The sequence below is a fragment of the Periplaneta americana genome, chromosome 5, assembly GCF_040183065.1.
Source record: "Periplaneta americana isolate PAMFEO1 chromosome 5, P.americana_PAMFEO1_priV1, whole genome shotgun sequence".
Taxonomy (NCBI): domain Eukaryota; kingdom Metazoa; phylum Arthropoda; class Insecta; order Blattodea; family Blattidae; genus Periplaneta; species Periplaneta americana.
The window spans coordinates 91,980,682-91,994,887 of record NC_091121.1 but is presented as its reverse complement, the minus strand read 5'-3'; the positions used below and the strand labels follow the sequence as shown (position 1 = coordinate 91,994,887).

The 14,206-nt window shown below is 32.7% G+C and overlaps 1 protein-coding gene across 2 annotated transcripts in view; it reads right to left on the bottom strand.

Moving 5' to 3' along the window:
* The window catches only part of LOC138699985 (protein takeout-like), a 39,238-nt gene extending 27,999 nt beyond the window's left edge, over positions 1-11,239 (bottom strand). Inside the window, exon 1 of one of the 2 annotated variants that reach the window (XM_069826243.1) lies at positions 11,080-11,239. In XM_069826243.1, the coding sequence (XP_069682344.1) occupies positions 11,080-11,188 (109 nt within the window). In that variant the 5' untranslated portion in view covers positions 11,189-11,239. Of the gene's footprint in view, positions 1-11,060 lie in introns of both variants that reach the window. The other variant, XM_069826244.1, reaches the window with a different exon arrangement.
* Between the last annotated feature and the right edge of the window lie 2,967 nt (positions 11,240-14,206).

Sequence of the window (14,206 nt, the reverse complement as noted above, 5' to 3'; positions counted from 1 at the left end):
CTCGGAAAAACACAACCAGATAATCAGCCAAGCATCAATCGAACCCATGCTCAAGTGCAGTTCCGGTTCAGTAAACAAACGTAGCAACCGTCTGAGCTACACCGATAGCTGCTTGTGAGGTTACCTGACATTCGGTTTGTAGTTGTTGTAAACCTCGTAAAAAATCCGACTAGGTAACCGACGGAAGTGGGATTCGAACACACGCTCGAATGCAACTTCGATCCTGCATCCCACTCGTTGTCCCGAGACTACGCCTGTTGCCAAATGTGTCTTCATTAAACATAAGTCAATTTCTAAATTATTAAGGCATCGGATTTCCTTAATTGGTGTTAGTTTAATAGAGTTCACTTCGAGTGGTTTAGACCAGCCCATTCAGTTCGCATGTCGCATTCCCATGTGAGTGCGCGAAAGCGCGTTCTTAACGAAATTTGTGGCTGAAAGGAAGTGTTTGTCAGTGGTCCTCAAACTTTTTGAAGGCGCGACCCACTTTTGGGCGAGACATCTGTATTCGATCCCTTTTTTACTGAACTGATAGGACACAAATCCCTGTAAAATTGAAAAAAAAAAATTCTAATTTTACTCAATTAGTGGAAACCACTCAAAGAACGATCAAATTAGAAAAATATAGTGCAACAATAACATGAAATATTACATGAACATCATTTATAGTGGCCTACTTTGTTGATATTTTCCAACACTTAACACTTTGAATAGCACGAGTTTGCAAGGCCAAGATGTTAACATAACAACCAGCAATAAAAACAAAGGCTTTATAAAGAAACTTGATTTCTGGTCTGCAAAACTTAACAAGGAGAAGTGTGATGCATTCCATTGCATTAAAGAACTCGTAGAAAATTTAGTACGTGTGATGCGGGAAATACTGAGTTTGTTAAATTAAGTTTGTAGAATTTTAAACTACAGGTTTTTGAGTATTTTTCGGAAGACGCTCAAAACAATACGATAGTCACAGGTGGATACTAAATCTATTTGTAGACAGTTGCGTTAAACTAGCTGAAATTAAAAAAGAAAATGGTCATTGCCAAGTGCATTATTTTTAAACTCGTAAGAAAATATACAAATGATATACAATATAATTTTTGTATTTAAACTGTATTAAAGAACGGAGAATGAACACTGCTCATTTCACGTTGAACAAATTCTTGTTGAAAATTAAAAATAAATTTTACAAACTAATTTTAGTTAAATTTTCAGAGAACACATGCAATAAGATAACGCTTATTTCAAAATAAATTTAAAGAATTAAAAAATATTTCTACACTTTCATTTCACTTGAATATTCTAGAGAAAGAAAACAATAACGATGTTTATTTCACGTTATAAAAACAAAACTGTAAAACATTTAAAACTCCTCAGGCAAAAATATAAATACAATATGCTATGTTACGTTAAACGAACAAAGTTCAAAACATTATTTTTAAATTCTTTCTATTTAATTTTAATTAAATTCTTAATGAACACAACCAATAAGAAAAGATTATTTTACGTTATAGGCATACAAATCTACTTAATATTAAAAAACTACGTATGTCTACTGCAAGCATTTTCTTCACACAATTACGTATGTCTACTGCAAGCATTTTCTTCTCACAATTAGAAGTAGTTCCCTTCCACTTTCATTTTTAAACTTACACACAACAAATCAAATTTCCCGAGCCGTTTTTTAAAGCAATTGTGTGTGTTACCACAGTATAGTATATACAGTCACGAAGCTTGAGTTGTGAGGGTGCTAGGAACAGTAGACTGTGCCGGTACTATTTCGCATTGTCTGTAATGAGGCGATAGTAGCTATCCCAGTGGTTAGCAACTATCTATGGATGCATATTTACTACGTTTTGAACTTCGTGACTGTATATAGGCTACTAGACTGTGGTATTACGTTTACATTTCTTGTTGTCTCACTCGTCATCTCGAACACACTAGCTGTTCAGTATAACTGGACCTACGTATGACTGCTTCTCTCCAGACAATAACTTTTACAGCGTTGTCAGAGTGCATTATGTTTTAAAATTCCTTTGCAGAACGAAAAATTACATTTGTTCACATCAAATTTTACACATTTAAAGGGCAAAACTAAAATTATTTCAAAAGTTTATCATAATATACTACTTTCTTAAACTGACTGAGCATATTGGGAATTAATTCAATAGCTTTCTCAAAATACGCTAAAAATGTTTCATATAAAATAATTTTGTTCTCCAAAAGGAAACAAAAACGAACAAAATTGTATTACATTTTTTCGTTTAAAATATCTCTGGGAATAACCCCTTGAAATTAATGACATTACTGTATACTGTATATCGAGACTCCTGATTAGCATGGAGCTAGAAATTCCCATGTCATAGTACGGAAATCTTATAAGCCAAGGAAATTAAGGACATGAAAGTTACTAGAATGTATACAGGATGAACCGTAAGTAATGTCACTAGTGTCAGGGTGTTAATCTTTGAGAGACTTCAAACAAAAAAGTTCAATACAGTTTTACTCGATTTTGTTTCCTTTACGAGATAAAAATAGCTTTATATGAAATATTTCACAGCGTGTTGTGGGGAAGCCACTGATTTAATTTTCAATACACTGTCAATTTAAGAGAGCAGTGTCTTATGATAATAAACGATTGAAAGAATTTTAGTTTGTCCTTAAATATGCAGAAATTTTATCTGAACAAACGTAATATTTTTAAAATTCCGTTTTGGAAGGAAACATTACATTTGTTCGGATCAAATTTCTACTCATTTAAGGGACAAAATTAGAATTCTTTCAGTCAATTATCATAATACACTGCTTTCGACTGAGTATATTGGGAATTAAATCAATAACTTTCCCAAAACACACAAAGGAAGAAAAAACGAGAAAATTGTATTCAAATTTTGTTTGAAATATCTCAATAGTCCTCTGAAATTAATGACATTACTTACTGTTCACCCTGTATTAAAGTACGAATGACTCTTTTATTGTGTCAGAGATTAAGCCATGAACTAAAAATATAGATGGCCTGAATGGTATTCAGAGAGACTGTTTGTAAAAACGTCTTGCGTAAACATGCAGAAGATTATGTAAATTGTAAAGTAAAGCTTCTGAATGAAAATTTCGAATTTATGTGAGTTATGAAAATGTATTTCGTCTGTTTAACAAATTAAGTAAAACGAACTAATGCGGAATGTTTACAAGAATAAAATATGGATAAGATATTTTGATCACACACTGAATATTTACGAATATAACTCCGCTAGTTAGCGACAATATTACGTTAGCTAATAGCACAGTCTAGTATATAAAGTCACGAAGCTCAATATTTAGTAAATATGCATCCATAGATAGTTGCTAACCACTAGGATCGCTAATATCGCCTCATTACAGACAATGCGAAATAGTACCGGCACAGTCTATTGTTCCTAGCACCCTCACAACTAAGCTTCGTGACTGTACGTATATACTAGACTGTGCTAATAGTCTGTTGTAAACGGGGAAGACGTCGTTTGTTTATTCAAAGGAAGAGGATAATAAAGATGTGAAACATCAGGTTAAACATGATCATCAGCTTCCAAACAAAAACCATTCCGTCGTAAGAGTAATTATTTTTAACCAACTGAATATTACAGATAGCTGTACTTGTTGGTTATTTGGTCAGCATACAAGGCTACTACTTAGACAAGAGAAAGAAAATCAGTGCAAGGAATAAATACATCCCATTTTGGAAGACTCCATCGTCAGATTAACATTGTAGGTCCCAGAAGAAAATGATGCAACTTCAGCAACTCAGTTCGTGCTCAGGACAAAATGACGTAGAAAAGAAAAGGAAATCTAAGAGAAAAGAAACTATTCAACTTTTCATTTTATTTTTTTGTTATTTGTATCATTATTATTTGTGCTGATGAATGTGTTTAAACCTTTGTGAAGGATGTTGATCAAGAACTGACGCTTGACCTTGAAGAGGGAATTCTACCCATGCGGTAGACCTGTCAAACGGGTTCTAATAATTCAGTCTCTGTGCTGTGCGTTTTTTCACGAGTTTCTTGCCGATTTTGTCACACGGGCAATTTTATTAAAAACACATGCAGTATGTGTTTATCTTTAGATACATTACGTACGGTATATTCCAAGGAAGCTTAGGATGGCTCATTAAACGTCTTGTTTGAATTTCTAGAATTCAAATCATAGCCTACCGTGACTTACAGTAAGTGGTATTGTGTTCGATTAGAAGTCCAGCGAATACAGGTTGTTTTTCATCCACAAAAGTGAACAAGTATATCCATTCCATACAGTTGCGATATCTCCAATTACTTAGTCATTATGCAGTATTAATACTTTCAGATTTCGAAATGAAATCATTAATTTATGAACTCAGAACGATGATATAGTTTTATCTGCGATAAATTGTGAGAACATAGTAATTAATTTTTATAATACGCGAATGATTTACAATTTAAATTTCCTTTAGTGTAAGGGTCGCTCTTGATACGACACATGACGCAGTATGGGGTGTGTTTTATTACTGGCAAAGGATATAGGTTTGAGTGAAGGAGGCCTTGCTCATTTAGTCTTTCGAAGTTACGACTTCTTTGAGTGGGCATCGTGTCTTATGTGAGGGATTTACTACGGCGGAAGTAGCCTACATTTCTTACGATCGAGCGAAGAAGGATTGCGTGTGTTTTTAATTACTCATGGAATTTTGTTTAATTGGATTTATGGAAATATTTTTAAAGTATATTCGGAACGAGATTGTTTTATAGCATATGTCAAAAAGTGTGTGTGAGGCTAAAAAGAAGAGAATGTTTTTGAGTGTTACATGGTACTTTCTTCAGCCAGAGTTTAGTAAGTATTGGAAAAGTGATTTTTTTCTTGTTATGTACTGACTGTTTCGTGATCCGTCCTCGCCAGGTTTTTATAAAGAGAGTTGTGTTTAAGTACTCTAACTTTTGTTGAATGTGTTTGGACTAAATAATAGTTTTAAAATTTCAGAAAAAAAAAAGAGTTATTCTGGGAATCTACTGAAATACCTAGTAGAGAGAAAGTGCAACAAGGATGGGTAATAGTTCGGGATCCTATCACAGTCTAGTATATACAGTCGCGAAGCTCAATACGTAGTAAATATGCAAACATTAGGTAGTTGCTCACCACTAGGATCGCTAATATCGCCTCTTACAGGCAATGCAAAATAGTACCGTCACAGTCTATTGTTTCTAGCACCCTCAAAACTCAAGCTTTGTGACTGTATATAGTAGACTGTGATCCTAATTTACATTGCATAAAAATATTAAATTTCAGTATAAAAATTTGTTAATTTCGGTGTTGTTTCGTACAAAAGAAACGTAATTCGGCATTATTTCGCATTAAAAATACAACTTCTTAATTCACTATGTGAAATGCCTTGCTAAATGTTCCTAGTAAGACTAGATGTCTGTATCATTAGGAGAATTTTAAGGATATTTTTATATTTTAACAGTACTTACTTTTCTGTCGGCACTTACACAAATTTCTTTACATAACTGGTAACAGCGTCCCATACTGTGTGAACATTTAAGCTCTTTCTACTTTATATTTAAACATAATCACTTTGAATATTAGATTCAAAATTCTGTAGGCATTAAAATAGTTTTACTATTATGTTCAAGGTTGTGCACATTAATATAAATACAAATTAAATTATATTTTAATTACTAAAAATTAAAAAAGTCCTATACATAATATGCATAATTAAACAAAATAGTAAATCCATTTAACTTCAATCACTGTTATGCTTTTCAACAGTACAGCGGGAAAGGAACTTCGATTCACCAAAGCTTATTTTATTAATTCAAACACATTTATCTGTTCTATTTAGAATATTGCTCACTTCTACTCCAAAATATCTGAGAATTCACTTTGAATACCTTCCAACATTGCGGAATCAACATCAGGCTTCATTATCCACTCCTCGTCGTCGTATATTTTCCTATTTATTATCTTTCACCGTGTCAGCTTATCGTCTATGGAAGTCCTTACCTCGTCATATCAGGGATTGACGAACAGTTAATCAATTTAAATTGAGAATTAAGAATTACTTGTACATGGAATTGATTCGTGTTAGCTGATTTTTATAGGTTATTCTGTGTGTTTGTATAAATTGTCATTAAAGCCTATTATAAAATAGAATTAGAATATAAATTGCAGTTACTTAATTATGCATCATGTTTAGTCAATATTTCATTATACAGTGTGTTAATTAAGTATGGAATATTGGTAATAACTCTTTATATATTCATTTTATGAAAAAAAAAAAACAAAAAACAAAAAACAAAAGTTGTTGGAGATATCTAACTAAACTTTACGGCTGTGGTCTCACAAAAATATTGATTCATGTACAGGGTGTGGTAAAAAAACTTTTTAAATGGCACCATATATTAAATTTTATATATTTGAAACCCCCATTCAATTTTACATACAAATAGAAGTTTGACTCACCATAAATTATGAATACTATCTCGTAAATGTTATGGTCCTTTCAAAATGCTTTTGATAAAACCGAAAAATGACAGAATCCTAAATACGTGAAAATACAGAGTGAACTAGCCACGGCTAGACCCCTAACCGCACTCAAAATCTGATTCATATCTAACGACGGAGGATTCGTTCCGCGCTTTTGCGGTTAGTATTTCCTAATTATGTACTTGCCGAATTCACAATTCATGTTCGAAATGACGTCCTTTGATATTTGGCAGGCTGCACATTTCCTGAAGACATGTCTAGCAACTCGCCGAAATGACTCGAATTTCGTGCCGGATATTATGTTTGAGTTCCTCAAGTGAATGTGAATTATTCGCGTAAACTTTACTTTTGTGCCCCATAAATAAAAATCGCAGGGATTTAAATCTGGCGATCGAACTGGCCATAATCCACAACTTACCACCCTGTTATCAAACATTTTCTGAATGGCGGTCATTGACACACGAGCAGTATGAGCTGTGGCATTATCCTGCATGAAATAACTGTACAATTTTTCGTTCTCACTCAGCTCATTAAAAATGGACGGAATATGAACTGTGTATATCTTTGTTTCCTCAAAGACATTGTTTTGTCATGTAGCGGAACCATGCTTCGTCACTATACAAAATTAAGGTGTGGTCAAGTAGTCCTTCATACATTGACTGTTGGAATCACATGCAAAACCTAAATCTGCTCTGATAATCGGGTTTCGATAATCTCTGAACTATACTAATTTTGTAAGGTTTTAATTTCAATTGTTTTGTACCTCTTATCATTGAAGACTGTGATATCCCTACTGTAGAACTATATGGCAGAATGGTGTCGTATGACTACTCTCTCTAGTCGGTGAGAACATCTAACACCTCCTGGTGAGAACACGCTTCACAGATGTTCGTTTCTTATCGAATATTGATCCATTTGTACGAAATTTCTTCACTAAATTGTAAATCATTGCTTTAGGAGGCGAATCAGGGAATGACTGACGGAAGTTTGTTACAACTGTTGTCCAAGATTCGTATTTTACAAAGTTGTCGTAAATAAACACTCATTGTTCAAGGCTATATTTCATAGTTAGGTAATTTTTTCTATGATTATTTCAAAGAGAAAACAGGACGTGAACTATAAATGAAAAATAAATCTTATTTCACATACTTCAAGCAGGACTACAACTTCCGTTTTCGGAAATCTAAAATGGACATTGTGATTTTTGTACTTCCTGTGATGATATGTAGGAATCTTTTCAAATACATGGAAAATGAAAGTTATGTATGAATCGAGGGAATCGATATTTAGAGCGTAAAACCTGCTTAGGCAAGACATTGATATAAAGTAAAAGAACGAAGGACCAAGATTGGATCCTTGGAGTATACCTGAAGTTACTATGAATGCTTTTGATTTTACTTGATTGAGTGAAACATATTGCTGTCCGTTTGTAAATTATGGTGTTATTAGCTGTAAGTATTACGAAGATAATCCAAAACTTGAAGTTTGTTAATTAAAATTTTATGGTCAATTTTATCAAACACTTTGGAAAAGTCAAAGTATATCACGTCTAAATTTCTAAGATTATGTAATGTATTAAATGTTTTTGGGTAAAATTAATTGCATTTGTTGTAGTAAACCTATGGGTGTAAAATCCATACTGATTTATATCAATTGCATTATAAACATATTGTAAAATTCGTGTATATATAATCTGCTAAAATACCTTTGATGGAGCACAAACTATTGCAATGAGTCTATAATTTTCAAATTTACTGTTATCACCAGATTTAAACACAGGGCAAACCTTTGTTAATTTCTACATTTTTAGAAAAGTTTTTGTTTTCAAAATTAAATTATACAACAAACATAAATGACACATAAGTACTTCGGAATAAACTTTCAATATATAAGGAGATAAGTCGTCTGGACCACAGCATTTTTTAAGCTTTAATTTTTTAATAGCAGCCAGATATTCTTGTCTACTTGTAGGCTCAGTTGTTAATGATAATTAATATAATCCTGTGTTACCTTATTTCCTATTAGAGGGTTGTGTGATATGTTTACAGAGTAAACCTAACTAAAGTAATCAGCAAACGCTTCCGAAATAGAATCATTGCTATCAAAAATGTGATCTTGCCTACTCATTAACTTTGCTGTGATATTTTTTGCTAGTTCTCCTATTTTTTTATATAATTCCAAAATATTTTTGAGTCATTTTTAGAAGTATTATCTATCTCTATAACATAACTATGATACGCATTATTTATCATAGATTTAACTCTTCTAATTTTTAAGTTATTGTTTATTATACTCAGATAAATGTATCCTTCTCCTAAAATATCTTTCAACTTGAGATTATTTATAATTCATTTTGTAAACTAGGGTGGATATTTCTTTTTAGCTGAGAGTCTTTTCTTTGGAATTCTAGAAGATTTTTTGTGACATGGAATAGCAAATTAATTTTAAATACCTATATTACTTCTAATGTAACAAAAATTGTTTGTTTTATTACTGTATTACCATTGAACAATTATACTTTCACTTTTAAAAATTTACAATACGTTAAATTAAATTCATAATAAAAAATTTTTACACTAACTATTTTTAAAAATGCACATCAGTGATTTTATGCCATTTTTTGAGCAAAATGCTTCGCCACACACATACTTTTAGTACCGTATCTGAATGTTTTTTTAAATTAAATTAAGTCCACAATTTCAACATTTGATATTGGTTTTGGTGAAATTGTGAACAGCTTTCTTGTTGCCAGCTAGAATTTGAAATAGAATTTGATTCACTTTCATATACGAACAAACACCAATAAATAAAGTACCAATTTACTAAGAAAGTTTCCACATTGCAAGAAACTGGTAAAGTGAAGAATTGGCACAATCAAGGACTTTTACAGCAAAGGACAAAAAACATATAATTCAAACGTTTAAATGATGAGAAAAAAGTTTTAGATCACATGAAATACGAAGGTTGGGTGAAAGCTGCCCACAAATACTTCAATAATTTTTAGTCTGATATATTTAAAATCTAAAACATACAAAATGTGTACAGTGTGGCAAAGAAACCGGACTGACTCTTGTAGCTGATTTCAGAGCCTTGTTCACTCCAGAGCACGATAGACTGGTAACCAAGACTTTCGTGATTCGAATCCTGCCTGGGAAGGAAACTTTTTTTTATTCCTTATTCAAATTTATTCCCAATACTTTTTGGTTGCTGGTAAAATTCATGTTCTGGGAATAATAAGTTAATTAAGTAGTCAAATATCGCTGCAATCGAAGAGTATTGGGAATAAATTTGAATAAGGAACAAAAAAATGTTTACTTCCCAGGCAGGATTCGAACCACGAAAGTCTTAATTACCAGTCATCGTGCTGTGGAGTGAACAAGGCTCTAAAATCAGCTACAAGGGCCGATCCGGTTTTTTTTTTTGCCACTACTGTACATTTACACTTTGTCATGTTAGAGACAAATAGAGGGAGGTTGAAAAATATCAGATTTCATTTATTGCAAAAAAGTTTAAATAATAAAAAGGGTGGACAATCTTTGCTCAACCCTGGTAATGCTAGGGCTAAGTAAAGTTAAAACAAAACATTATACCATCCATACCACAAAACACGAGTTTTACTTTGGGTCCTTCTTCCGGAGACCGCCTCAATTGCAAGTCACTCAATACCTGTGACAATTAAAGGAAGAGCTTCTCGCTAGAAGAAAAACTAGATTTATAGAAGAAGTTGAGAGAAATAGAAAGAAATAAACTGCAATTGCAAGAGATTTATAATGAATATGACGTATATTATAAAAATTATTAATTAAGGTACTGTCTCTTCAAGTCTGAGTTCATGATTGGACAAAAAGTGTTGGTAAGTATACTGTATGTAGTGCATTTACCAATTACTTTCTGTTTGAAACGCATTTGGACAAGTTAAAAAAAATCCTTAATTGTTTCTAGTCCTAGATATTCTGTTAAATTTATTTCAAGTCATTCGAAAATTGTTTTATTTATTTATACATAGTTCTGAATTTCACGTAATTGAAATGATACCATTCATTTACATAGAACTCAGGAATTGTAATAAAATAAAGCAAGAGGCCATAGAGGCCACAGAGAATAGTGAGAGTTTGAGGCTTTTTCACCTTTGCAGAAAATAGGCATTATTAACAGTAGGGATGTCAGACCTACATGCTTGCCGCTTTTACTGCCAAGGAAAACTTCATGACACTCATTTATATTACAGTCTGAGTCAACCCTACGGGCATAAGGGTTAGGACAATTACAAAAATCCATATCAAGAGCGGGATTCGAACCCGCGACTTCCACCTTTGGCGTTGCAGTGTCTTAACCACCACACTACCGCGTGTCAAAATATGACAGCACGAAATTTCAATATTTTCCTGTGACAAATGATCTAATTAATTACCGGTACGTAAAAATTCGTTTTGAAGGCGTGAACTGAACGAGCTTTCTTAACCAAAACTTCGACGTATTAAATAATTGTAAGCACTATAAATCTAAGAGTATGCGTATTGCACGTAATTCCGTAATGTACAGAGAAGCACTGCTGACACAGTTTTTTCACTCACGTAAACATATTAAACTCACGTATTGTTGTGACATTTCTGGACGTTATGGCAGCACTGTGCGCAAGTTGCACGGCTAGAACTACAGTCAGTAACGGCGTCAGGAGAGGAGCACTCTTTCCTGTGACCATGATTCGTTGCAAGGCTTTTGTCTACTGCTACTTCTGACTTCTTTATTGGTCGATCTCAGATGCCTTAGTAATCTCTACCTCGGTGACGTCATCTCGTATGTCTGAAAGAGTCCGGTTCCCGTATTTCTCATGTTGATTATAAAAACTTCCAGTAATTTTAAGGCGTATGAATAATTTTGGATACAAGTTTTCGAACAAACAGCACTATGGAAATTTCCACTTGAAAGTGACTGTATTGTCCTCGCTGTAGCTAGTCGTAAAAGTGGTACGTACTTCCTACAAAACAGAGAATAAGAATCCAAGACCTGAACGTTTTCAAGAAAGCGTACAGACCTACATATGTCTTTCATATGTAATAATAATAATAATAATAATAATAATAATAATAATAATAATAATAATACTTCATTGCTAGAGCAAAGGTACATAACTTACTGTTTTTATGCAGAGTGAACAATAAGTACGGAATATTGTTACTGTAATAACTTCTTAAGTTTTAATTTTACAAAAAAAGTTTTATACAAAAACTATTGCAAATAAACCATACAATATTATACCAATGTTCGAAAACAGTTAGTTATTCAGACATACAAGGTGTGACAGTAAACTATTTTTTTTAAATGGCAACCTATATTAAAATGTACATATTCCGAATCTCCATTACATTTTACGTATGACTTCATAGAAACGTTATCCATTTTCCCGTTTCTTGTTTCTTAACTATTTATTAAACTTGTTTCGTGGACTTCAAATTTGAGACAAATAAGTATGTAAAATCATGTTGAGTAAGCCATAAAACTAAACAAAACACTATGACTGACCAAACTTTATCACAGACGCTCAAAATGAGAACCATTCACAGGCAAACAGTATCCCAGTCCATCACAAAAACAGTCCATTGTAGATATGAGATGAAACAGAACAGTGATATAACCGTGATAGACTGGGATATTTTTTGGCTGTAAATGATTCTCATTCTAAGCATCTATGATAAAGTTTGGTTAGTTATAGTGTTTTGTGTAGTTTTATAGCTTACTCAACATGATTTTATATATTTATATCTCTAAAGTTTTAATTAAGTTCACAAAACAAGTTTAATAAATTGTTAAGACATGAAACGGGTGAATGGGTAAAGTTTATACGCATTCACACGTGAAATTTAATAGAGATTCGGAATATGTCAATTTTAACAAAGGATTTCATTTTAAAAAATTAGATTACTGTCACACCTGTATGTGTGAATAACTGTTTTCGAATACTGGCATAATATTGTATGTTTTATCTTCAACATTTTTTATATAAAACTTCGTTTTGTAAAATTAAAATTTAAGAAGTTGTTAACAATATTCCATACTTATTGTTCACTCTTTATAATAATTACAGCACTCCCAGAAAGAGAACATACTCGTGCTCAGGGGGGCATTCCACATCATTTTAAGACATTTTATTAAATAACAGAATAAAAACTAAGAAAAATAAAAAGAAAAACACAATAATTGTAACTTAAAATTTTCTCTCTAAACAATAATTTTAATTGATTTGTTAAAATAAAGAATATTATCAAATTGTATGTTTGGGAATTTAGCTATTACCTTGTACTAGTGTCCTACAATGTTCGAACATGAGAGGGGCAATCAAGACATCAAGGATGCTATTCATAGACATTTCGCTAGTCCGGGCTACGAGCGTGCTAAACAGGTTTCATATCATATCGCTGACATTGGTTTATGAATACGAAAAACGTTAGTTCGCTGATCATCCACCGAAAGCCCGCGCTAAGAATGTCTGTGAATACGGCCCTAAAAGATTCGTCTTATTTCTTATGAGAAACTAATTGCAAAGTCTGTGTTAAAATCTGTAACCTCCTGAGTTCCGCGACAGTTGTTTTATTTTTAAAGTTCAATATAATTATATACTTAAAAAAAGTCACTGACATGAGGGGAAAATGCTGAAAAAATTCTGCAGGTTACAGTTAGGGCACAAATGCAGGTATATTATATTATACTTCGGATGTCTGTACATACATATTATGTCATAATCATGTATGAAGTATAGCAGGTCTATACTATAGCATAGGAGAGGACAGCGAATATTTTTATAACAAGATGGAACAAACACAACACTCCTCTTTTAAAGAGCGAACATCGGAAAATATCGAACTTCATCATACTCGACAAACTTGAACCGAACATAGCGCCTGTAATGCACGACGCTAAAACTTACCATACTTCTCGTAAAAAACGGGACAGTCCCCTTTTTTGGCCTAGGTGTCCGGCGTCCCCGTAATTTTTGTCAGGACGTGCATTAGTCCCATATTTTAATCAAACTTTCTTCCATAACCTCCTGAGTCCTGAGGCATTTGTTGTTTTATTTATAAAGTTCAATATAATTCTACACGTATAAAAATGAGTGACATGAGAAAAAATGTTGAAAAAATTCTGTAGGTTACAATTAGGGCACAAATGCAGGTATATTATACTATACTTTGGGTCTCTGCACTTACATCTTATATCATAATCATGTATAAAGTATAATTAGTATAGAATGCTATACTCTCAGGACTCAAGAGATTTGTAAAAATAAATAACTTCTTTAACTCAAATTTACTTCATAAATAAGCGTTGAAATTATTTTTGCGGTTTGTATAAACATTTATCTACTACAAAACGTTTGATTTTGAAATCAGGAAACGTGCTTGAACTATGCAAGAACGGTACTGTTAGACCAAAATATAAGTGCAAAGTACTGTCAAGTGACGTAAATAAATTGACATGAATAAACATTATTTAAAGGCAGTAGTGTTTTTCCTTTCGTGAACTCTCCTGTTTCAATCGTAATACTTTTTTCTGTAACTTCTAACTACAACTTCTTTACAAAAAACATCGATAGTAAGGTCCCGTATTTTCGCCGGACGTTTATGACAGGCTTACTTGTTAATCCATATTTAAAAAGTAAATGAGCGTACGTTAAGTATTGTCATCAGTCACCTCTGCTTCATGCTGAGCGTATAGTGTAGTT